The sequence below is a fragment of the Phoxinus phoxinus genome (assembly GCF_949152265.1).
Source record: "Phoxinus phoxinus genome assembly, chromosome: 1".
Taxonomy (NCBI): Eukaryota; Metazoa; Chordata; class Actinopteri; order Cypriniformes; family Leuciscidae; genus Phoxinus; species Phoxinus phoxinus.
Window position 1 is genome coordinate 11,503,539 of NC_136876.1, and position 24,934 is coordinate 11,528,472.

The following is a 24,934-nucleotide window of genomic DNA, read 5'->3' on the forward strand; positions in this document are numbered from 1 at the left end:
AATATATATATATATATATATATATATATATATATTTATATATATATTTACACATATTATATAAACAAACTTTTATGTTAGATGCAATTAATCGATTTGACAGCAAAAAAAATAAAAAAAAATAAATAAAATAAAATATATATATATATATATATAGCCTATTGTTTTATTATTATACCGGCATTTCAACAATATTGTGCGAATATTGTTTGTTTTATATATATATATATATATATATATATAGCCTACATATACAAACAATTCACACAATATTTTATATTACAACATTAATACTCACACAATACGCCAGTATAATAAGATTAATAATATTTAAAATGTCATTTACTATCAATTTATAGATTGATATATATATTTAGTTCCCTTGTCATTTCTTTATTTCTTTAGCCCATTTTAGTGCAAAATAATTAAGTTTAAGAGTCCCACTGAAGACACAGTCTGTGATCCATCATAATTCGGAAACATCTGGGCTTGGATTGGTGTAGTCGTGTGTGTTTGAGGCTGGAGCTGTTGCCTACGATCTGTCTGGAGTATGAAAGCAGCACGATGTTCAATGTTCAATTTATGTATAAAGCACATATTAATACAACAACAGTTGACCACAGAATACAAAATAATCCACAAAATAATCATAAAATCACATTCAAATTCGATATCATTACAACACAGTCACAGATAAAAGCAGAAAATCATTGCGATGACACCCAGGTCATTAGTTCTGGCCCTGTTAATGAGACCGAGATCTGCACACCTGAGAGAGTCGACCCATCCTCGTGGCTCCTGTGGATCAGAAATACACCAGCACAGGCTCAAAATAACCCAAGCACAACAACCCAGCCCCACATCCCGCTCCATGAACCCCGGCTCCAGGACCGGCCCGACTCATGCTTTGATCTCAGATCCGCACACGGGTCTCGAGTGACTCAAGAGCTCATCTCCTCCTCTGCTTTTAAGATGCCGGGCGTTCTCAGAGGACTCGGCTGGGTATTTCACAGAGCCATCGGGATGCCGGGGAAACAGGTGCAGCGCTTTAGGAAGTGATCCAATGGAAATTGGCTTCAGTGGAAAAACCCTTCGGAATGACGTGGATCCCGGACAGGGAAACACTGCTTTGAACCGGTTTCACCTTGACTTTACGAGAGCCGATCCAATTTCTAGCAGCCCGCCATATCACAATGTATGCTAATAACTAATTATACACTTAAATACATTTTCATTCGAATATTTCAAGATATACAAATCATACATTTTAAATATGCTAATGAAAACTAGATTATTTATATATTTTTAAATACTTTTTTTTTTTAATTAATAAGGTATATTTTTTTTATTAAAATAAAGTGAAATCAATTTGCACTAATGCATTAAAAAAATTTTTTGAGAACTCAAACATTTTATAGCTATATTCAGACAGGGTAAGACTCCTTTTAGCCCGATTCAATTTATGAGAAGCGATTATAGCTGTCAGTTATATCACAATATATGCTAATGCAAATAAAGTATGCATTCAAATTAGTGCTGTCAGATCGATTAATCGTGATTAATCGCTATGAATCGCATCTAACATAAAGGTCTGTATATATATATATATATATATATACATAGTGTATATGGTTGTGTGTATGTGTGTATATATGTTTATATATATATATATATATATATAAACACTATATATTTACAAACTTTTGTTAGATTTGAATAACCGCGATTAATCGATTTGACAGCACTAATTTAAATTGATTTTTATTCGTGTTAGCATCAATAATACATTATATATTTAAATACATTTTGTATTACAACATATGCTTATGCAAATTAATTACAATTTATAAAAGTTTGCATTATCATACATTGTGACATACGCTAATCCAAATTTATAAGAAATCAAACGTTTTCTACATTTAAATGAACAGGCATCTTAACTTTACGAGAGGCGATTTCATTTCTAGCTGTCAGCCATCCTGATGCTTTTAATTCAGATTAACCACAATTATATTCATGTATTTGAAAAAAAAGTAAAAAAAAAAAAGTAAAGTTATAAGAACCAACCATGCAGAAGTTTTGTGCCAATTAATTTTCACCAAACCAGATTAACCACAATTATTTTAATGTATTTTTTAAAGTAAAGTTATAAGAACAACCATTAGATGTATGCAGAGGTTTGCACCAAGCTCAATCTGAAGCCCCTGTGTGTGTGTGTGTGTGCAGGTTTGTGCGAGGTGTCCTAAGGTGTGCCGGTGTCCGGGTGAGCGTGCCGCGTGCCCGCCGGGTGTGAGCGCGGTGCCCGACGGCTGCGGCTGCTGTACGGTGTGTGCCGCTCAGCTGAACGACGACTGCCACGACCACAGACCCTGCGACCATCACAAGGGCTTGCACTGTAACTATGGCAACGATGTGGCCAGTCTCCACGGAATCTGCCGGGGTCAGTCAACAAATCAACACACACACAAACACACACAAAACAATATTTGATTTCTGGACAAATTTTTGAATAATGTAATTGTAATTGGGGTCACATAGAGGACTGGTGTAGTTTGGCCGCCCTCTGCTTCAGGTTTTATCTTTATTAAGACATGCACATTCATTTCCTCACATACAGAGGATATTTTGTGCTCTGGGTAGTTGCTATATTAAGGCAGGTATTTGAGTTGGACTAAAGGGGGGTTTGGGGGGGCGTCTCAGCACACCCAAAACTATCTGACGCTCGACGACATTGTAAACAAGTCAAAATTCCTCTCGACCTAAACATAGAGCCTCTCTCATAAAAGCAGAGGATAGAGTGTCAATCTCTGTTTAACCCCTCGCTGTCCTTTCTGGATAATAACTCAAATAACTCAAGCTTGAACCCTAGGAGGTCAAAACACATGCCAGTTGATCTTAAGGACGTTTCGATATTTTGACTGGAAAACAACACGCAAAACTCCAGCTAACACACATATGCCCTAAGAATGTTTTGCTTATGTTCCCATTAAGTTATGCAAAAACAACACCGCTATTTCTGAATGTTTCTGAATGTTCAAAATGTCCAGTATTTTTAATGTTTCTTGATTCTTGGTTATGCAAACTTAAGGGCAACATTCCCTTTTATCATTCTTCCGCCTCCATTTGTAGATATTCTTTCTTGTTTTAAGCAAAAAAACTCAATTGTGATATTCTTTTTTCCGAAAACAAGACCAGATTTACTAACAGCTTTTGGCCAGCGCAAACCCTCTTTTGCCGTTAAAAAACTGCTGACACGCAGTGAAAAACTAGTGATGAAAAGGTGTGGACACAATTCTCTTTAGCTGACCTTATTGCACATGAATTTGTAGGAGTTTCCCTTTCAGACAGCAAATTTATGGGAGGAGAATATTTAAATGAATCACGCAAGGTGAATTACTAAGGTTTGCGCTAGTCAATTTACTGGTTTCTGTGGCATTATTTACCGCCGCAAAAAAAAGCACGTCTTAAACCAGACGCTAATCTTGGTAGATCGTGTTGGTTAGTATGGAAGCAATCCGGTTGCATCCGTGTTCTTCAATTTGAGTAGATCACACGCTGAACTTTCCACTCCCATCGGCGCTTTTATGGGATTAAGCTCTCACGCTAATTGTCTCGGTTTAGTAAATATGGCCCTTAATATCTTGTCATTTACACCTCAAGTAAATGTATCTCAGTTAAAGAAAGTTGACATATTTGTACTGGAAAACAAGAAAGGGTGAGACATTATTTTACAGTGTCCTTGTTACATATGTTTCATGTACTTACCATAGTAATATCAGTAAATTATGATTAATTACATGCAACTAACCCTCAACCAAATCCTAATCCTACCCTAACCCTACAGTAAGTTCATGTAGTTGCTTAATATTACTCAGTACTTAAATATGTAATTACACTGTAACAATGACACCTTAAAATAAAGTGTAACCCAAGAAAGAAATTAATTTTTGCAGTGTACTAATAATGGTAGGACTTTATAATAAAGTGTAAATTGTCAACATCAGTTACATTATAACTAATAATGCTTCTTGTTTTTGGAGAGATTGAATGTAATTGTAACTACTTTCCTTTCCCGTCTTTCAGCAAAACTGGAAGGTCGCTCTTGTGAATATAACGGCCGGATGTATCAAAACGGAGAGAACTTCCACGCCGGCTGCAAACACCAGTGCACCTGTATCGACGGGGCGGTGGGCTGCGTGCCTCTTTGCCCCACAGATATTCCCCTGGCGTCGCCGTCCTGTCCCGCACCTCGGCTGGTCAAAATCCCGGGCCAGTGCTGCCTCAGCGTGGACTGTCACGGCCAGTCCTCGGTCCTGCCGCCCGTGTTCAGACGCCCACGGCCGCCCCCATACCTGTTCCCTGACCTGCACGCCTTCAAGAAGCCCCGGCCCAAGCCGTACCCCTACAAGCCCAAAGACTCCCTGAGCAACGAGCTCACAGAGGTGGAGCACAAGTGGGATAAACCACGCAGTCGAAAACACCTGCCAGGTGAGGGCGCTCTTCTGTTCTGTGTCCACAAGTTTTGTAACTAGCAATAGTTTCCTTGGTCAACATTTGTGACCCTGGACCACAAAACTCAGTCACAAGTTTCACGGGTAAGGGTCAAATAATTGTATGGGTCAAAATGATACATTTTTCTTTAATGCCAAAAATCATTAGGATATTAAGTAAAAGTAAAGGTATTTTGTAGATTTCTACCGTAAATATATAAAACAATTATTTTAGTGAGTGAATGCCGCAAAATCGCGAACGTAAATGGACAACTTTAAATGCGATTTTTCTCAATGTTTCGATTTTTTTGCACCCTCAGATTCCAGATTTTCAAATAGTTGCATTTCGGCCAAATATTGTCCTATCCTAACAAACCATAGGCTACATAAATGGAAAGCCTATTTATTCAGCTTTATGATGTTTTTTTTTTTTGTTTTTTTTATATTATTGAATATTGTGAAAATTGTTTTGTGGTCCAGGGTCACAAATGTCCACCATTTGCATGTCAAAATCATGCTTGACTTGCACCAAAGAAGCATACAACAGTGTGGACCAGCATGTAAATGCATGCATATTTAAGAGGCCGATCTGTTAAGAGTGACGCTACAGGCAAAATCATTGTTTGTTTTTTCATGCACTGGTCAGTTTTGAGATTTTGGGCTATTTTGCTTTCATAACTTCTTTCAGACTATAGTGAAACGAAAACATCCAGAATATGCATTCAAGTGTGTATTGTCTCCACTTTATCTATTTGTGTTCTGTAGATTTCAATTACAGTACATATCTTTAAAGTTTGAGAGTTTCTTCCACCACTTCAGAAGCACGTACACACACCAAACTTTACAGTTTTATTCCTGTCTATATTCTGAAGGGTTTTAATGAGGGGTTTGTTCATATATCATTCACAACGATTTATATTACATTTTATTCCTAAAATTATGGTGAAAATGTATTTTCTTCTGTCTGTTGACAGTCATTTCTTATTTGTGGGGTGATAAAAAGAGAAATCCAAAATCCCTTCTGTAAAAACTTTGGTAACACTTTATAATAACTGCACGCTATTAATCATTAGTTAAGCATTAGTAAACAGTTAATTCATCATTTATAAAGCATTAATATACATTAAAAAGCAGTTTATAAATACAGCTACAAATGCTTTATTCTTGATTTATAAGCATATCTATTTGTAATTTCTAAATGAAGTATAGCATTATTTACAAACCAGTTATTTAAGAGTTGTCAGTGATTCATAAGATCACTTAGAAAGTATTAGTAAATGTAGTAAATGCAGGTAGTTATAAAGCATTTAGTAGTGGTGAGTTAACTATTTTTGTGAGCTCATCTAAAGTGAGGACTATTTATGCACTGTAAAGCATTTACAAAGGAGATTTAAAGGCTCATTTGTCTTCTAAACAGAAAGAAAGACACAAACACAACACAGTGATACAGAACATAGAAATATTAACAGCCTTTAAATCTCCTTTGTAAATGCTTTACAGTGCATAAATAGTCCTCACTTTAGATGAGCTCACAAAAATAGTTAACTCACCACTACTAAATGCTTTATAACTACCTGAATTAACCATGAATTACAGTAGAAATACATGTTAATAAAGCATTTACTAACACACTAAGTAACTATTACTAAATGTCTGAATAATAAGATGTATGAATTTAAATAGTTTATTAATCATTTACATACACTTTCTAAGTAATATTATGAACCACTTGACAACTCTTAAATAACTGGTTTGTAAATAATGCAGTACTTAATTTAGAAATGATAAATTGATCATTAATAACATTTGAAAATATAATTATTAAACACATTATAGATATGCTTTTAAATCAAGAATAAAGCATTTTTAACTGTATTTATAAACTGCTTATTATTGTCTATTAATGCTTTATAAATGATGAATTAACAGTTTACTAATGCTTAACTAATGATTAATAGTGTGCAGTTATTATAAAGTGTTACCCAAACGTTCAACACAAATATGTTAACAAAATAAAACAAGAACTTTGATTCTGGCTTTGTACGGTGTTCATATTTATCTTCTGTAACGTTCTGCAATTAGAATTAAATTTAATTAGAATTAATTTTATTTAATGTTTTAGTAATTATAATTATAATCATAATAATTAAATATTATGTGTTTTTGTCATTTTTATTAGTTATTGTTTTTTACCTGTCTATAGTTTTTCCATATATTATTTCAGTTTTAGTTTTATTTTATTACCATTGGTGTTATTTTATACATCAATTTAATCTAAATGAAAAATTAAATAAGTTTTTTTGCATATATATTTTATTTATTTTGATATAATAACCCTGGCTCAGGATGTGAGATGTATTGCTGCCGTCATAGACGTCTGCTTAGCATATGTTTACATAAACCAACAATTAAAAGTATTGCAGCAGAGTGCAAGAATGTGTCCTGTGTGGGTTTCGGTTCAATTAACAATCAGTCCCAATGTGAGCTGTGGCGGTTTCTTCTGCATGCACTTCTGTGTGAGTGTTTGTGTTTAGCAGCCCGCCGCTTCTTTGCCAGTAGATCCTTGTGAACCAGTCCCACACATGCTCCCTAATCACTTTCTCTGTGCGTCAGTGTTCCCTGTTGGGTGAATGGTGCCTGTGTACTAACTTACCCTCTCTCTCTCTCTCTCTCTCTCCCTAGCGTGGAAGCAAGCGGGACGGCAATGTGTCGCTCAGACGACAAGCTGGACACCTTGTTCCCGCAGCTGTGGGATGGGCGTCTCGTCTCGGGTCACCAACGAGAACGCTCAGTGCAAACTACTGAAGGAAACCAGACTCTGCAACATTCGTCCCTGTAGTTCTGTGGCTGTGCCTATAAAGGTAAAGATCTCAGAAAGTATCTGCACATTTACCACACGATCGTGCTAAATAGACCAGTATATCTCGGCATAAAGAGTTTAAGAAATCTTCATCGCTTCACAAAGACCAATCAGCTTCTGAACAATGTTTACACTGCAAAAAAAAGTGTGTTGTCTTGTTTTTCAGAACAAATATCTAAAAATTCTTAAATTAAGATACAATTACACGAGAAGCAAAATTACGTTTTCTAAAAAAAAAAAAAAGTTTTTTTCACACTTAACTTTTTTTGTTTTGTTTTTCTGACCCTATTGGCGCATTTTTATTTTCTAGTTTTAAGCATGAACTTTATAATTTTTTCAGAAAACAAGACATAATATCTTAAAGCTGCAGTCCGTAACTTTTTTGGGGTTAAAAATGATCCAAAATAAATTTGAGCAATTACATAACCAGCCAGTGTTCAAAACTATCTGCTTGCCTTAGCTCGATTCAAAACGGTAAGCTTGTACGGTAATAATGTTTTTAATTCCAGTGGTACTGGTGGATTTCCGTGGGAAATTCGAGCATGTGTCATTACGTCACATCTGTACACATAAAGAAGGAGTCTCGGCTCGTAGGCTATATTGCGTGTGAGGATGTTGGAGGAGGAGATTTATAGCCTTTTCTCACAGCACTTTGATCCAGAAAGGTTCAACCAACAATCACCAGTGACAACTGGAGATTCACCCGTTGTAAAATGCGAAAGACTTTGGAGTGGCTACAGAAAAAAAGAGACTGCAACCGGGCCCAATGTGACAACAAGGATAAATATCGGAAGGGCTTTAAATGCACTCGCGCAATGCTGATGTTGTTAACATTAACAATTTGAGAATAAAGTATAATTTGCACGGTTTGATGTGATATAAGCGATCGTTAGATTTAATCAGCGCGATTTACTGCAATGCTTTTTTCCCCTTAGTTGGTCAGAACAAAAGTGGATGTTACTTGTTCAGATTACATTTTCCGGTGAAAATTATTATGTTGGTCATACTTCCAAAAAGTAGAATCTGTGATTGTGAATGACAGTATCCACACCGGCGTGGTGACTGACAGCCACACATTCTCCTCAAAACATTGTGTTCATCCGCGCTGTGCCGTGCCGGGGACCAACTCACGTAAAGTTGATAATTCCGCAAATAACTGCAATTGCAGATTTAGAACAGAGATGGCGACAAAGAGGAAAAACTACGGACTGCAGCTTTAAGTATTTTTGCTTCTCAAGTAAATGTATCTTGGTGTGAGAATGTTCAGATATTTTTACTAGAACCCAAGAGAAAAATACTGAGAAAGAAATTAATTTTTTGCTGTGTATCTTGGTCCACCATCTACAGCAACACAAAACTTGTACTAACCAACTAAAAACATTAATTAAATTAAATCCATAAATCTAAACCATGCAATCATTATTTGGCCTTTGGCTCTTTCTTGTGGGAGAAAACCAAAACCAAAATCATAAACAGCAGCTCAAAGTAGAAAAGGAAGCCCAATAGTTGTTTACTGTCTTGATTCTAGTTGCCCCTGCAGTACTTATTTTCTAGTTATGGAAATGTTGCTCTTACAACCTTTTCCCAGTGTAAGAAAAATGCTTCTCCGTGATTATTTTGGAGGATTTTTTAAAAGCCTTACTTGTCTTTGAAAATTATTAGGAATCTGGTATTAGAAGGAAGCACAATACAACAAGTCACATTAGCAGTACTTTAGCACTAAAGTAAATAATCTAAGTACACTTAACTCACAATAAATCCATGCTATCTCTATTAGCACTTCAGAGCACTACTAGAGGCTAATGACCTGTTTACACTAGTGCATTTTTCTCAGCAAAGCTTGCAGTTCTGTCTCCATGTTATTGTTTACATGGTCGTCGTGGCTGGTATTATTGCTGTGTTCCAGTAGCGTAATGTGGGCAGCCACGCCTTCATTTTCAAAAGTAGGCTATTCGTTTTGGTCCGTTTACAATGAAACGCAACCCTGGAGTTTTCAAACTAAAGCGGGGTCTGCAGTCAGGGCTTAATTTGAGCCGGAACACGCCGGAACATGTTCCGGCACCTCCGACATTGGATCCGGAACCTTTTTTATTGGATCCGGCACCTCCTGTGTCACTAAAGTTTGTGTAGTGTTCAATGTTCGTGACGCATGACTTGCGCGCTTGTTGTACGAGTTGAGATTGCTGTTAGCCTCAAATGTTTCACTCAGGGGAAAAATGTCAAAAAGACAGGAAAGTTTGCTTAACTTTTTCAAATACGCTGGACAGTCAGATCCCAAACAAGCAAAAATCGTTTCCGCTGATCAAAAAGGAGACCACGGTGGACACAGTAGCCTAGTATCGATATCTCGTTATTTCGACATAATAAGGGGACATTCTAATCTGCATTAAGCCACATTAAGCGTTCTTATAGCCTAATGGTTTTCTATGGGAGGAAAATGCTTAACCGTTCATATTGCGCTCATCTGGTTTTTTGTACATAGCTATTTGTTAGGATTTTAGTATCATAATGATTAGGCTAATAAATGCACGCACAATTATCCGTGAACTTTTTTTTGAACAAATGCCTTTCAACTTGTGTGTGCAAAATTCAGAATTAAATTAATGTGCAGAAATTTGTACAAATAGGCCTAGAGAGTAGGCTATGTAGGCATACTATACTGTTGTAGCCACTAAAAAAAGCGCGTTTCATATTTGTTAAAATATTATAATGTTTTTTTGTTTTTTTTCATTTATGTTGATTTATGAAAAGTGAACAGCACGACCGAGTAAGATGCGCAATGTGAGACATGGAGCGGGTCAGACATGATTTTGACCGTTGAAGTTGTTATAGAAAGCCTTTCTTTAAAGTGAATTTCGTTTTGTATAAATTGTATCTTAATTTTAATCAATTTTTCATCAACCAATTGCCTGTATTTAATGAATAGGCCGACGAAACAAATATAACGGAGGCGCCCGCGCGCTCACTTGTATTGTACGTGAACTAGAGCACATCCTAACTTAACGAAACTCAGTGTATGCCTCACACAGACATGACAAATACATAAAATACACAAAGCTTGAAATGTCTTTAAACGAAATAATTCAAAACGAAAAAAGAAAAAGGCTACTCTCTGATAATCCATTATTATGGTGCATTTACGCGTGTAACGTGTCTTTGCATTGAAATCACTCGCGCCTGACGCGCTATTCGCGTCCGGTGTGAACGCACCATTAGGCTTATTTATGTGCATTTCTCTATAAGCGCGTTCACACGGAGATGGCGATCGTCAACTTCCATCTTTGCAGCTGAGTCGACACTTTTAGAGAAAACACTTGTTTATTAATAAAAATCAATACACGTGTCACCGGATTTACAGATGCACGCACACATATTATTTCGAAATAACGAGATATTGTGTTGAAATAACATTATTATTAATAATAGCCTACATCTTTTAGAATAGGCGGCAGGCCTATTTGATTGAATGCTGAATGCTGCGCTTGTTCAATTTAATACAATTAAAACTTTAATTGTGATCTTTAACTGAATATTAAATATTTAGTGACCAAGTTTTGCGCAGCTCCCCGTCAATGATCTAGCAGCACATGCTGTCCCTGCAGAGAAGCTACTTAGCCAGTGTAAATTTTTTTTTTTTTTGGTTCTGTTTCCTCCAACCCCCGTTTTGAGTCGCCGGATCCACCCCCCCTCTGCGCTCCGGGACCTCCCACTTTACAAATTAAGCACTGTCTGCAGCGTTTCCAAAAGTCTCAGTTTTTGAGGGTCGAAAACTGCGGAGTAGTTGTAGGTGTAGAGTAGGCGTAACTGGAGCAAAACTATGTATTTTAAAATGCGAAGGCACTAGTGTAAACAGGGCCTAAGTGTGTCCCGTTATTGTTTGTTCAGGAACTTGCGTATACTGATTTTGCGTCATGTCTAGGAAAACTTTCTAGTGTAAGTTAAATTAATTAGGTTTTAGATGTTATGTGGTTGTGAAACTTAAAATGTTTCACATTTTATTCGTGCAGAGACTGTAAAGATGTCAAATGTTTGCAAATGAATAACGCAGTCACACGCTGAAGTGAAGTGCTTAAAAGGATTTGTTCGCTTCAGAATTAAACATTTCCTGATAATTTACTCACCCCCACATCATCCAAGATGTTCATGTCTTTCTTTCTTCAGTCGAAAAGGTTTTTGAGGAAAACATTCCAGGATTTTTCTCCATATGGTGGACATCAACGGGGTCCAACGGGTTGAAGGTCCAAATGTCAGTATCAGTGCAGCTTCAAAGTCTCGACACGATCCCAGCCGAGGAATAAGAGTATTATTCGGCCAAACCTTCGGTCATTTATAAACAAAACAAAACAAAAACATATACTTTATATACTTTTTAACCACAAATGCTTGTCTTGCACTAGCTGTGATGAGCCACACATTACATAACCACATTGAAAGGTCACCCATGATCCGGTTCAAAAATGTAGAGTAGGGCGTTGTCAAACATCATTGTTTGATTGTCTCAAAAACCTTATTTTCAACTGTTGGAAGAAAGACATGAACATCTTGGATGATGTGGGGGTGATTAAATTATCAGGAAATTTTAATTCTTAAGTGAACTAATCCTATTAAGTAAACAAAAGTCCTAAAACACTTGCTATCTTCACGGCCACATTGGCCAAACTCTGCAAATACGTCATGCAAGTAGAGAAGTGGTCAAGTGCAAAGACCACAAGTGTGGGTATTGGGACAGGCCCTTAGTGTTTCACAAATATGGTGCACGCTACCTGCTAAACTGATGTTTCCCATAACTCTGCATAGTCCCACTGAAGTCATCACTGCACGCTTGCTTTCCAGTGCAGATGTGAGTGTAACCTGCCTTGTGTTTGTCCAACAGAAGGGGAGGAAGTGTTCCCGTACCCAGAAGTCTCCCGAGCCTCTGCGTCTACGCTACGCCGGCTGTCGCAGCACGCGTCTCTATCGGCCCAACTACTGCGGGATGTGTCTGGACGGGCGATGCTGCTCCCCCCGCCGCACACGAACGGCCCCCGTGCTCTTCGCCTGTCCCGACGGCGAGCGCTTCGAGAGGGCCGTCATGTTCGTGCAGTCCTGCAAGTGCAACGACGAATGCGGGCACCTGAACGACGCTGCGCTCCCGCCCCAGCGCTGGCTCTACGGGGACATGCACAAGTTCGTCGATTAACGGCTCGTTCCTCTGAAGACCTGCCCCTTTGTCCTTCCCCGTCCAATAGAGTAGCGTTTCGAAAGTGTAGACGCCGGGCCGAGGCCTCATTATAACGCAAATCCACATGGAAAAAAAGGGCCGTTTTGGATTCCGATCCCTTGTACCAAGAGCCTTAGAGTAGATGCGCTTTCCCTGAGGATCCGGGATGGGACGTGTCCCCTTGTCGTGAATATATACAAATGGATTTTCTGGTCCTCACCATGAACAGTGATGCATTATGGAGCACCTGCACAATCTAGATGAGACTTTAAGCAGGTTTGCAGAAAAAAACCCAAATCAAGATTAGACACTTTAACTTGGTGGGACGGACTCTCAGCTTCACAAGAGCTGGTCTTTACTTCTTTTGTAGTGATTGCTTTGCCTTGACGTTCAAAGAACCGCCGGCAAATAAAAGGGGAAACTCAACGGGAAGTCGTTTTAAGCTTTGGCTCGGCTGCTTGTGGACTCGACGCTGAGCCATTTTGTGAGCGCATGACTCCATCAACTCTCCGAGGGATACATGCCAAGCGCCGCAGCTCCCTGGCGTCAAAACGTCGGCTCCTCTGCTCCCAGCTAATTACAATCCTCTTCTATCGGGGCAGAAAGAAACCCAGTAACCCTCTGGTTTGCAATAAAAATATGTTTAAAACACCAGCATCTGATGTAAACATGTAATTTGAAAGTAATGGGTGGGACGGTTCTCTCAAACGCTGCTCTAGTCTGGTCTTTAATCTACCACGTGATGGCAGAGCCTCGTGCAAACAGCACTGGTGTCCGTGTGTTTTATGATGCAGCGGTCTCTATTTTTGCCTGGCATTGGTGCATGGACTGACGGAGGTGACGTCGTGCCATCTGCCCTGAAGAACAAGGGTTTGAACAGGCTTTGAGACACAAATAACCAAACTTCTGAGGAAAAGAGAAGCCATTGTCATAGAATGATTGTGATATGTTTTGCTAAGTTATGTTTCCCAATCATAAACATACCTCAATTAAGTAAAAATTAATAAATAAAAATTTACATTTTTACATGTCAGATACCATGTTCGTTTCAGCAGCGTTTCGAAGAATGACGTTGTGGAGAAAGCTGCTGATTGAATGAACTGCATAAAATTGGTGACAACAATTTGTGAAGTGATGAAATTGAACGGCTTTCTATTGTTTCGTGTAAATGCCTTGAATCAGTTAATTTGCACATGTTATTGTGGTGCGTAACATTTACCATTCAGCAAATTTTCGCGGGCAAAAAAATCCAGTCAGGAAATCTACGCGTTCGTGAATTTCGCGCGAGGGCGAAATATTTCCTGCAGATTTTGCATAAGGTAAAGTTAATCACGTGTTAACCCCTTGTTTTATACTATGGTTAACCCACAGAAATATTGTTGAATATGCTTCAAACGTGAACGATCTAGTTAATTTCTGCTTATGGTTAATAAGCAGCGAGTTTTTAAAATGTTTTATCGTCAAGCAAGGAGAAAGTTGTAAAACGATTAAACCAAGCATCAATCGATCCGATTTCATTTTAGCTGTTTGTAAGCTTTTATTAAAACGCATTTTTGTACCAAAACAACAGTATTTATGATTTATATAATCAAATGTTACTGACAGAGTAGCCAATATGTGATTAAATGCTTCATAAGTACCACATCCATCATGCTACACACTTTGATACTATTGAAAACAAGACTTGCCAAGGTTTGGTTCTGGTCTCAAGTTTTGCTTTAGTAAGTTCCTCTCGTTTGTGTTCTACCTCTGAAGACAGCTAGAGGACAACCACTCACCATGTATCAAATAAACTTGCTTGTAAAAACTTGCTGTAGGCATGTGCTTTGTTCTAATGTGTTATTTTGTAGACCAAGTATAATTATAATAGTATAGTTTATTAGATTGCATATAATAACCTTAATTAAAAAGGGCTGTTTCTAAGCAAATAAGACATTAAATAAAACCATTTTTAACGTGAAAAACAAAAAGCTTAATAATATGGTGAATTCATATAAATATTATAAAAATGACAAGGATGGCTTAGTTTAAACAATTTTAAGTAGTCCAGTCCACTAATGATCGGATGGACATTGAAATCATCCTGTTAGGACCCTTTATAAAGATGACTGTTTGGAAATAAGAAAAGTTCATTTTCTTTGCAAAAACGTTATTTTTATTTTGGGTTGACATGACCCAGATACAATTAACAGGAGTAAAACAATCAGGTAACCTCAAATAAATGGAGGTTATGACACTGGCCTGCAAGTTTCACAACATCCAGATGAAATATTTTAAAGCAAGGCATTACTAGAAACAAGTACTAAAGAAATTTGGAAACTCAAAAACCACTATCAAAAAAAAAAAAAATGACACTCCAGAAGACAAACCCAGCCAGCCAAGGTGTGGTATATAAAAAGTTTTAATTTCATTAAAACCCAAAACAAAAACATGATTTTGTGACAAAAATCAAAACAGACATCTCGCCCGATCCTCCGATGAGAAGCGGTAAAAACAACTGCGGGTTTGAGGTAAAAAGGAGGCTTTAAAAACAGGTCTGTCGCCCTGCCGCAATCCAACAGCTGCGGTTCTGGAAACGCCAAGACCTTCATCTGGACTGTTCAACTGCACAGAGAAAGAAAACATGTCACGTCAAATGCAAAACACCACTTTCCTTCAACCAGTCACTGGATTTATGAGGGTTTGAAGAATTCAGAAGCATTTGGCAACTATGGGACTCAAACTGAGAAAGATAAACAAGTGACACCAATATCTAGGATAACAGTTTGGTTTTTAATCTAGTTTAACAATTAAATTTGACCGATCCACTGAAGAAAATCATATTCTGGGAAACCAACAATGCCAATAACCTCAAAATATCCAATTAACTAGCCTCGCTTTAGCGAGCACATCAGCGTCCGCCAATACTACAGTTATCAATTCATCACACCGCTCAGGTTGCATTCAATTTGAAAGCAGATATTATCAGTGTTCATTCCTTCATGCTCAAAACACACAAGACCGAAGACTCACTGTAAGTGGAAATGTCGATCTCCTCGGGTAACTCGGCCACGTTGACCTCAAATCGGTCCTGCACGTCGTTCAGGATTTTGGCATCGGTTTCATCTGACACGAATGTGACGGCCAAACCCTTGGTGCCAAAGCGCCCGGCACGAGCCACCTGAGAACGAGACGAGACTGAGTGAGACGCGGGTCCTCTGAGATCTGAAACACTCATGCACGCGGCCGCATGCGTACCCTGTGGAGGTACGTGTCCGAGTCCTCTGGCATGTCGTAGTTGAAGACGATGTTGACCCTCTCGATATCCATTCCTCGACCGAACAGATTCGTGGCCACTAGGATCCTCCGCTGGAAGTCTTTGAACTGCTGATACCGGGACAACCTGCGAGCAGAGATTCAAACAGAAGCATTAAAACATCCAGTCCTTGAAGCGTCCCAGCAGACCCACAAGCTCTAAACACAGTGGTTCATCTCATTTTTGGAGCTCTTATAAAACATTTAAGGTAGGGGTCACCAAACTCGGTCCTGGAGGGCTGCCGTCCTGCAGATTTTAGCTCCAACACACCTGTCTGAAAGCTTCTAGTATGCCTAGTGAGACCTTGACTCGCTGGTTCAGGTGTTTAATTGGGGTTGGAGATAAACTCTGCAGAACCAAGTTTGGTGACCCCTGATTTAAGGAGACAAACGTCATGGACACTCATATATTAAGCTCACGGAAGGAGGGTCGATCACAAATATGTGAGGAATTAGTACAGAAATTGTTGCTGAAAAAACAAAACAAGCCAGTACAGAAATCTGTATATATAAAAGCAAGTATGCGAGAATTATATAAAGAGACGTAGCAAGCAATTAAACTATTAGAGAGGCATTACTTGAATGTCTTTCAGGACTCACTTTAAAACAAAGGTTTCATAAAACTGGAGTTTATAGTTCATAAAGCTAAAAATAATAATTAAAACAAATACATAAAATTCAATTTAAGGTTCTTAAACAGTTTGACATGAATATGAGGATCTGTGGACTCTACACAAGTCATATTTTAACACCAAATTATCAAATGTCCTCAGATAGAATATATAAATGTTACTGTAAATATTCTACAAATGTCACTTACCTTTTGTGTCAAGTTTAAAAAAAGTAGAACTGTTATTCAATATATACATATAATTAATTGAATACAGTATATTGTAACCCACAAAAATCTAACTACATGAATATATATATATATATATATATATATATATATATATACATACATCAATACAAGTTTTAAAATTATACTATACACCAAAAACTCTTAAAGTTAAACCATTAAATAACAAAATTTGGACTTTTGAAATTGGACTACAACCAACAAACTAAAATTAAATGCATTTCTTAATTGTATTTGTTAGTTTTCATTTCCTTATGAAATTATAAATTAAAAATTAGTAAAATTCATTGTTAAATTGAAATATCAACTTTTAAAGATGTTTGGGCAGACAAACGCTTGGGAATTTGTGGTTTCATGCATGAATTAGCACAGTGAAGCACACACACACACACCTCTCTTCCTGAGCCATTCCTCTGTGGATGGCGATGGCGGGGAAGTTCTGCTCCACCAGTAACTGTGAAAGAGCCACACAGCGCTGAACAGACTTCACGAAGATCACCACCTGCAGGACAAACACAGAATCACACTCAAGAACACACATTTCACAAGCATTTCTGACAGAAAACATAATCTACAGGAACATTTAGATGGACATAACAAAAACTTCCTTGGGGAACAACATGCACAGAAGAATCCCAACAAGCCTGGTCGAGTTTGATCCGCTGAGTGAGTAAATGTGAAGACAGGAGTGAGCATGAGGTCAAGCGCTCACCTGGTTGAACTCCAGGACGTCCAGCAGGTCGAAGAGTTTGCGGTTCTTCTCGCTGTCCTTCAGTTTGCAGTAGTACTGCTGCAGACCGTGAAGGGTCAGCTTCGTCTCGTCGTCCACAAACACCTCCATCGGCTGAACACACACCACAACACTTCAGACTATGACGAGCCAAGAGCATCCGGTCTCGAGCAATAATCGCCATAAGGGCTAATGCAGCGACAAATACAGCCGGACAACTTATTAAACACTAAAAGATATACAATTGCCACTGCACCCAAAAAGACTAAATTCTCAAAATACAAGAAACCAAATTGTACATAGTGGCATTTTAACTAGTTTTATTTTAGCATCAGTAATATACTAGTTTTATATATATATATACATTTTATTTTTTTTACTGCAACGTATGCATTTAGTTAAAAGCATTAACTAATGGAACGGTTTTATATGCGTGAGCTTGTCTTCCCACATGGTGATTGTTTGTACAATTTGCTTTGATTCAGTTAAAATTATTTTTTTTATCATAAAAAATGGATAGTTCGGGTCCTTGATTCTGATTGGTTAAGCCGCATTCAAAGCCATTGTAAATTACTCTACAAACATACACGTGACCTTGCATCAAATATTAATATAAATATTTTTTATGAACTTAACTATTTTATAACAGCAACAAACCCGGTGAAGCCATGGTTTTCAGTGAATTTCATATTGCTTTATTAAAGTGTCTATATAGTTTCAAGTTTGTTATATTAGTACCTGAACATAAATGTTGCCTTGAAAATCGGCTGAAACAAGTACTAAAATAACTCTTGAAATGGTTAAATTGTGTTTTTTTGTGTCAATATAGTTTTAAGTTTGTTATATTAGTACTTATTTCAGCCAACTTCCAAGGCAACATTTATTACTCATACTAATATAACAAACTTAACTATATGGACACAAAACACTTTAACCAATTCAAGTTTGGTGTCCATATAGTTAAGTTTGTTACATTACTAGTACTTCTATATAAGAATATAAGAAATGTTGCGTTGGAAACTGGCTGAAATAAGTTCAATAAAACACACATGGACACAAAAACAACAACATTTTAAGCATTTCAAGGAAGAGAACTGCACAAACGTCCACCATGTGAAAAGAGGAGATCACAGCACAAGGTGATCTCAGTGAAACGGACAGGCGTCACTCACGTCCTGCATGAACTTGCGGCAGACGGGGCGGATCTCTTTGCTGAGGGTGGCGCTGAACATCATGCACTGCTTCTCATGAGGCGTCAGTCTGAAGATGTCCTGAACGTCACGCCTCATATCTGACACAGAAACACACACAGTAATGGTCACAGGCTCGGTCCGACACACACACACACCAAGCGCACTTCCTCCAGACGCTCACCGAGCTGCTCCAGCATCTTGTCACACTCGTCCAGGACGAAGTGCTTGACGTTCTTCAGGTTGAGGGTTTTGTTGCGCACCAGCGCCAGGATTCGGCCCGGCGTCCCCACCACGATGTGAGGGCAGCTCTTCTTCAGGACGTCCTCGTCCTTCTTGATGGACATGCCGCCGAAGAACACGGCCACCTTGACCGTGGGCATGTACTTGGAGAAGCGCTCGTACTCCTTGCTGATCTGAAAGGCCAGCTCACGCGTGTGACACATGACCAGCACCGACACCTGCACCACAGGAAACACAAACCAGCTCAAGAGTTAAATTAACCTGCAACTGTCTCGACTGGTTTTGCATGTTACACACCTGTGAACTGCAATGAACACCAGCAGAACAAACTTGTCACCAAACACATTTCAGCCACCATGGACTTCCATAATATATATTTTTTCCTACTATGGAAGTTAATGGTGGCCGAAAAGAGTTTGGTTACAAACATTCTTCAAAATATCTTCCTTTGTGTTCAGCAGAACAACATTTTTTATAAAAGTTTGGAACAACTTGAAGTGCATAAATGACAGAATTGTAATTTCCAGTTAACTGTCCCTTTAAAACTAGTGTTTACAGTTCTGCTTCTGCATGTCATGTGACCAATTACTTGCATCAAGAAAAATTAAGGGTTTTGTTTTGTGTTAAATATTAAAAAAAGTCCTCCTTTTAATTTTGCATTATGATTTAAAGCAATAAAAAAAAACATAGCAGACAGAAAAAACATTTACTATAAAGTTTAAATATTTCAAAAACAATTTACACCAATTTAATGAATATTTTAATTACTGAACAAATAGTTGAAATTAATATGAACATAAAAAAAAATATTTTATATTTTATTTAATACGGACTTAAATCAATGTAAAGTTAAAAAGAATGTTTATATTAATATACATGTTCAAGGTTCTTTAGTCTTTAAATAAGCTACAGTTAATACAAAATACATTTCTATAAAATGTAATTTTAATTTAACTCACAAGATGCAGGCAGACAAAAACATTTCATATGTAAAATATTAAAAAAGTAAAATTATTTTAATATATTTAACCAATTTGTTCCATATTTAAATAGTCACATGTTCACAACTCAATTAAAGTCAGTGCTACGCAGAATTTCTTTAGTGAGTCTTTAAATTAAAAAAATGTAAAAAATCATTTAATTTAAATGTTTTATATGATTTAATTATTAATCAGCTCCCGAGTTAGTGATTTCAAACTCATACCTTTGAGTTTCATCCTCAAACAGAAGTTGAAAAATAAAAAAATATATATACAATTTCAATTTAGCATGTACACGTTTCATTCCAAATTAATCTATCAACTACCTTTGATTTCATATAAAAAAAAATCAATATCACACGTTCACAGCTATATTATGTCAATTAAAGGTAGCAAAATCTTTTAGTAGGTCTTTAAATGTAAAAAATTATTGTAATTCATTTATATGATTTAATTATTAATCAGCTCCCTGAGTTAGTGATTTAAAACTCCAGGGCTTAAAGCAAGAAAAGATTTGAGGCCTGAAAAGTTGTCTGGGAGGAAATGTGCACAATGTATTGAATTTAAAAGTGCTCTTGAAATAAATCAGGAATGGTGCCCGAGAACTTTAAGCCCTGCAACTCGCACATTTCAGTCCTAATGTGTCATCCGTAAACACACACTGACCTGTCCTTCCACCGGCTCGATCTGCTGCAGGGTGGCGAGCACAAACACCGCCGTCTTGCCCATGCCGGACTTGGCCTGACACAGGATGTCCATGCCGAGGATGGCCTGCGGGATGCACTCGTGCTGCACTAAACACACAAAAAACACCACGTTTACTCTCCAGAATCAACATCCATGCTAACAGAACCAGTAGTGCTGGGCAAAAACAAGAGATTTTTCAATTAATCGTTTGTTTGATTATTTAAATGCGGTCTATTCAAATCGATTCTCAAAGGCAATAAATAGATTTTTAGTATCAGTATTAGGCCCCGTTTACATTTCCCTTCGTTTGTTCCCTTCGTTTACACTCAAACAGATTTTTTTCCTCTGAAAACGATTATTTCTAAAAACTCCGGCCAGAGTGGAGATTTTGGAAAACTTCGTTTGCATGTAAACTGAGAAAAACTGAGTTTTAGGCAGCGACGTCACAGTATGTGACTATTTCCTGGATTCTGATTGGCTAACGTGGGCTTGAGCTTCTCGTTACACTGCCATCTACAGGTTTCAAACGAACACTTTTCTGAAATCTGACAGGTGTGCACAATGTTGTTTTTGAAAACGGAGAGGCGTGACATGTCCATTTATGAAAAGAGCACGTGTAAACGTAGCCTTAGTTTTCCTACACGGTTCATAGGAGTGCAGCGAGATTTGATGAGCGTTTTATTTTAAACATAAAATAACCGGATCCTGTTTGATCAAGGCATGCGACTTTCAGCATCAATTATTCATCTTGCACATCAAAATCCTGTCTATTCATTGCATACATGCATTTGAAACAGAGTTGGGTTGTGTTTCAATGTACCCAAGTTTACCTAAAATGTTAATATGCAGGTGTGTGGCTCTTAATTTCTTTTGATCAATTAACCACTTGTAACCTTATGTTCACTGTTCTTTTTTATAGGATTTGTATAAAATCTACATTCATTGAGTCGAACCGGGAATCGAAACATCTGAATCGGTAGCCGGCCCTTAAGAAGCGCGTGTCTGACCTTCAGACGGATGCTCGAACCCGCAGTCCACGATGGCCCTCAGCAGCTCCGGCTTGAGCAGGAAGTCCCTGAAGCCCGAGCTGTGGATGGAGACGTACGAGCCCTTCACCTCCTTCTTGCCCACCGGAGCGATGCTCTCCGGGGCTCCCTGAGGCTCCTCGTCCTCTTCGTAATCCAGCAGCTCGTTTTCAACATCATTCTCAGCCATTCTGGAGACAAGAGTAGTGAGAAGACACAATTATAGAGCAATTGAAATCACACCTTCGCCAGATTCACACTTTCACGGTTCAAAAGGAGCGAGCCATTAGGGAACACATGGAGATAAGTTACAAAGTTGCAAGTAACTCGACTACGCCGTGAAAATAAGCCAAAATAAACCCACAAAGGACCGAAACCATGTAAACAAGCCAGCCTGATCACTATTTAGTCATGAACGTTAGCTATGAAAACCTTATTTGTTAATGTTTAAAATAAATGGACATTTTAAACACAATTAAGGTTTTCATAGCATAATGGGACCAAATGGTCTCGGAACATATTATGGTTACACTATATTTTGAGGTGACAGTTACACGTTACTACAACAGTAATAACGTGTAACTACTGTAGTAGTAACAGTAATTTATGCATAATTAAATGTAGCGAACGCTAAACCGCAACTCTTCAGCAAATACACATAGTTAATTAGTATCACTCATTACTTATTTGAGCAAGTACAACGTAACTACGTCACATTAAAATAAAGTGTAACCCATTTTTTTTGTTAACAGAGTACATGGTTCATTGAGAAATATAAAAATCCAAAATAAACGTAATCTCGCGGTACCTTTTGTTACTACGCAGCGAGTTCAGTGAAACCGGACCGGGCCCCGATTACAAACCACACGGCCAAACACCTCAGTGTTATGAAGGTTTAATATTAAATTAGATGTTGATGTTCAAAGCCACCAATGTTATCGCTATTGTGTTGATGAGCAACAGAGAAATGATTAGTCTAGATGTGAAACTCATGTAACGAGCGTTTCGTCGCGAAAGCGCGGCGGACAATAGAGCGGAGTTTACTAACGTATATTTAACGACGGAGGACCTTAAAAGAAATAACTAAATACCACACACGGGTTTATGTTAAACGCAGTTTACCAGCGTCGAAGCCGCGAAACACTGAACTATGTTATAATAGCAGAAAATAAACTCGCGCGCCCTCTCTTCCTATCGTGCGCTGTTGTTAGCACGCGCAGCTAACGAGCTACTGACATAGCGCTTCGGTCTCATTAAAAAAACTTCACTGCTAAATACAACACAGAGAGGTGTATGTATAATAGATAAAGCTATGAGGGGAAAACGTGCTATGTTTAATTGAGAAATAATCTTACATTACCTGTAGGTGACGGTGCGCGAGGAATACGTATGAAGAAGCACTGCTGTCTCTCAAACCACACGCGACGACAGGCCGCAGTTTATACTACCGCCCGGAAGTCCCGCCTCCTGAAGAACATGCGCGCTCATTGGCTGGCGAACGCGTCAGTTTCATACGCGTTAAATTAAACCGAGTCGTGATTGGATGTTGGAACTGAAACTTTGGGGCGTTGAAGTCGTGCTCGCGTTGGGCGCGTTTGAGGTAGGCGGGATTTTTGTAGCTCTCTTCTGGAGTTTGTGAAGGTGATTGAAACGTTTGGATTATATTTGCTAGTAGTTTATGAAGGAATATTAATAGAAATGACTTAAAACTGTAAACTTATGTTATTCAATTATTTATATATTGCGCCATTTTGTGGAAGAACATTTCCGCTACATAAAAAAAATCATAATTGTGATATAAAAATCGAAATTATTATATTCTGAACCGACATTATGACTTAAAAGTCTTGATTAGAACTTAAAAATAATAATAATCGAGATTGTGGCTAAAAAAATCACAAGTAATTTTAGAAATTATAGACCAATGACATTTCTACTTTTTAATCTCATATGATTTAGTATGTCATAATAATGACAATTTCGCCTTTTTATGCCATACTTTTTTTTTAAATCATAATTATCATGTAGTTTTTTATAATTCAGATTTACCAAAACAATATTTTTTTAATGTGGCTTCCATAAGTAAACCAACATTACCCAAAAAGACATGGTAATACCATGGTACGTTTTACTTACGGTAGAACAAGAGTTCTGTGTGTTATCAATTTTCTAAAGTGTTGAAGAAGTATTTTAGTATGAGAGACAAAATAAAATGTCAGGTTGTAGACTATACACTGTACTTAAAACCTCAGCAGATGCTTAGAGTGTTTATTGATAGTGTAAGGATGATAAACAGCATCTTCATTTTTTATTTAGCAAAGATGCTATAGGAAACTAGCCAATTGTTCTACATCATGACTAACCTGTTACCCGTCAGTCCCACTTGAGCATAGACCTGGTATAAGTGATCTGAACCATTACCAATGCTATTCACATACTACTATTTATGAAGGAGACATGTATTAAAAATAGTATGGGCATTATTACCGTATTTTATTTGAATTCAACCTCTTACAAACACGTAAAAAGGACACGTGGAAAGGAACCAGACATGCATTATAGTTTACGTTGAAGACATAATGCATCATAAATTCATTATCTGTCAATATTTTTTTTATATTTTAAACATTTCTAGAAAAAAAAGGTCTGAACTCGCCTTATGACTCAGATTAGTTATCACAAATTAATAAAATACTTTTGCTATGTCTTGTCAATGGAAAAACAGTCACCAAATATGAAAACTAGAGTCGTAAGAGCTTTAAAATTATATAGTTTTCAAGTTTAGAAAGGTTTACAATGGGTTAACTGGACCTCACACATTGGGTCAGTGACATCAACCTAATTTGGGTAAAAATGTTTTTAATTTTGTCAGTTGTCACATCAAGATGTTACATCAAAAGTCTAATAGGGAAGAGATTGGCTCTTCCAGACTTAGTTTAGTAATATTATTTTCATAATAATAATATAGGAATAGTATAATCTTAAAAGTGTATTTAAAAAAAGAAAGTACTTTCAGATAATATAGCCTAATATTAATTAAATTAAAGGCCACTTTAGTGAGTGAAAAAGTACATTTTCTTTTAAGTACAGTTAAAAAAAAAAAAGTTCACTTAGTAATAATGCCAAATTAAAAGTTTTAGTTCAAAGAACATTTTAAACCATTATGTTTTGATGATCTTGTCATGGTTTAACAAAGTACACTTATTTCGATGTGTTGATTAACATATTAAAACACAGGTAAAGTACCTTTTAACTGGAGCATGTTATTTGATATAACATTTAGTAAGGTAATGTTTTAAATATATTTGTAATCCTATTGATGAAGTAGCAATTTTATATATTTAAAATATGACATACAAGTTTCAATAGAAATGAC

General features: G+C 37.4%; 2 protein-coding genes across 3 annotated transcripts in view; one reads left to right on the forward strand and one right to left on the reverse strand.

Moving 5' to 3' along the window:
- LOC307000842 (CCN family member 1) overlaps nt 1-14,885 on the forward strand; it is a 249,198-nt gene extending 234,313 nt beyond the window's left edge. Inside the window, exons 3-6 of one of the 2 annotated variants that reach the window (XM_079616754.1) lie at nt 2,227-2,440; nt 4,084-4,488; nt 7,173-7,351; nt 12,224-14,355. In XM_079616754.1, the coding sequence (XP_079472880.1) occupies nt 2,227-2,440; nt 4,084-4,488; nt 7,173-7,351; nt 12,224-12,529 (1,104 nt within the window). In that variant the 3' untranslated portion in view covers nt 12,530-14,355. Of the gene's footprint in view, nt 1-2,226; nt 2,441-4,083; nt 4,489-7,172; nt 7,352-12,223 lie in introns of both variants that reach the window. The other variant, XM_079616755.1, reaches the window with a different exon arrangement.
- A 50-nt stretch (nt 14,886-14,935) lies between these two features.
- On the reverse strand, nt 14,936-23,051 carry ddx39ab (DEAD (Asp-Glu-Ala-Asp) box polypeptide 39Ab). Its single transcript, XM_079616593.1, has 10 exons — nt 22,919-23,051; nt 21,541-21,749; nt 20,513-20,640; nt 18,808-19,084; nt 18,606-18,724; nt 17,416-17,547; nt 17,096-17,205; nt 15,788-15,932; nt 15,563-15,710; nt 14,936-15,154 (listed from the first exon to the last, which is right to left on the reverse strand). Exons 2-10 carry the CDS (start codon nt 21,746-21,748, stop codon nt 15,138-15,140), a joined length of 1,284 nt encoding a protein of 427 aa, XP_079472719.1. The 5' UTR covers nt 21,749; nt 22,919-23,051; the 3' UTR covers nt 14,936-15,137.
- Nucleotides 23,052-24,934: the final 1,883 nt, after the last annotated feature.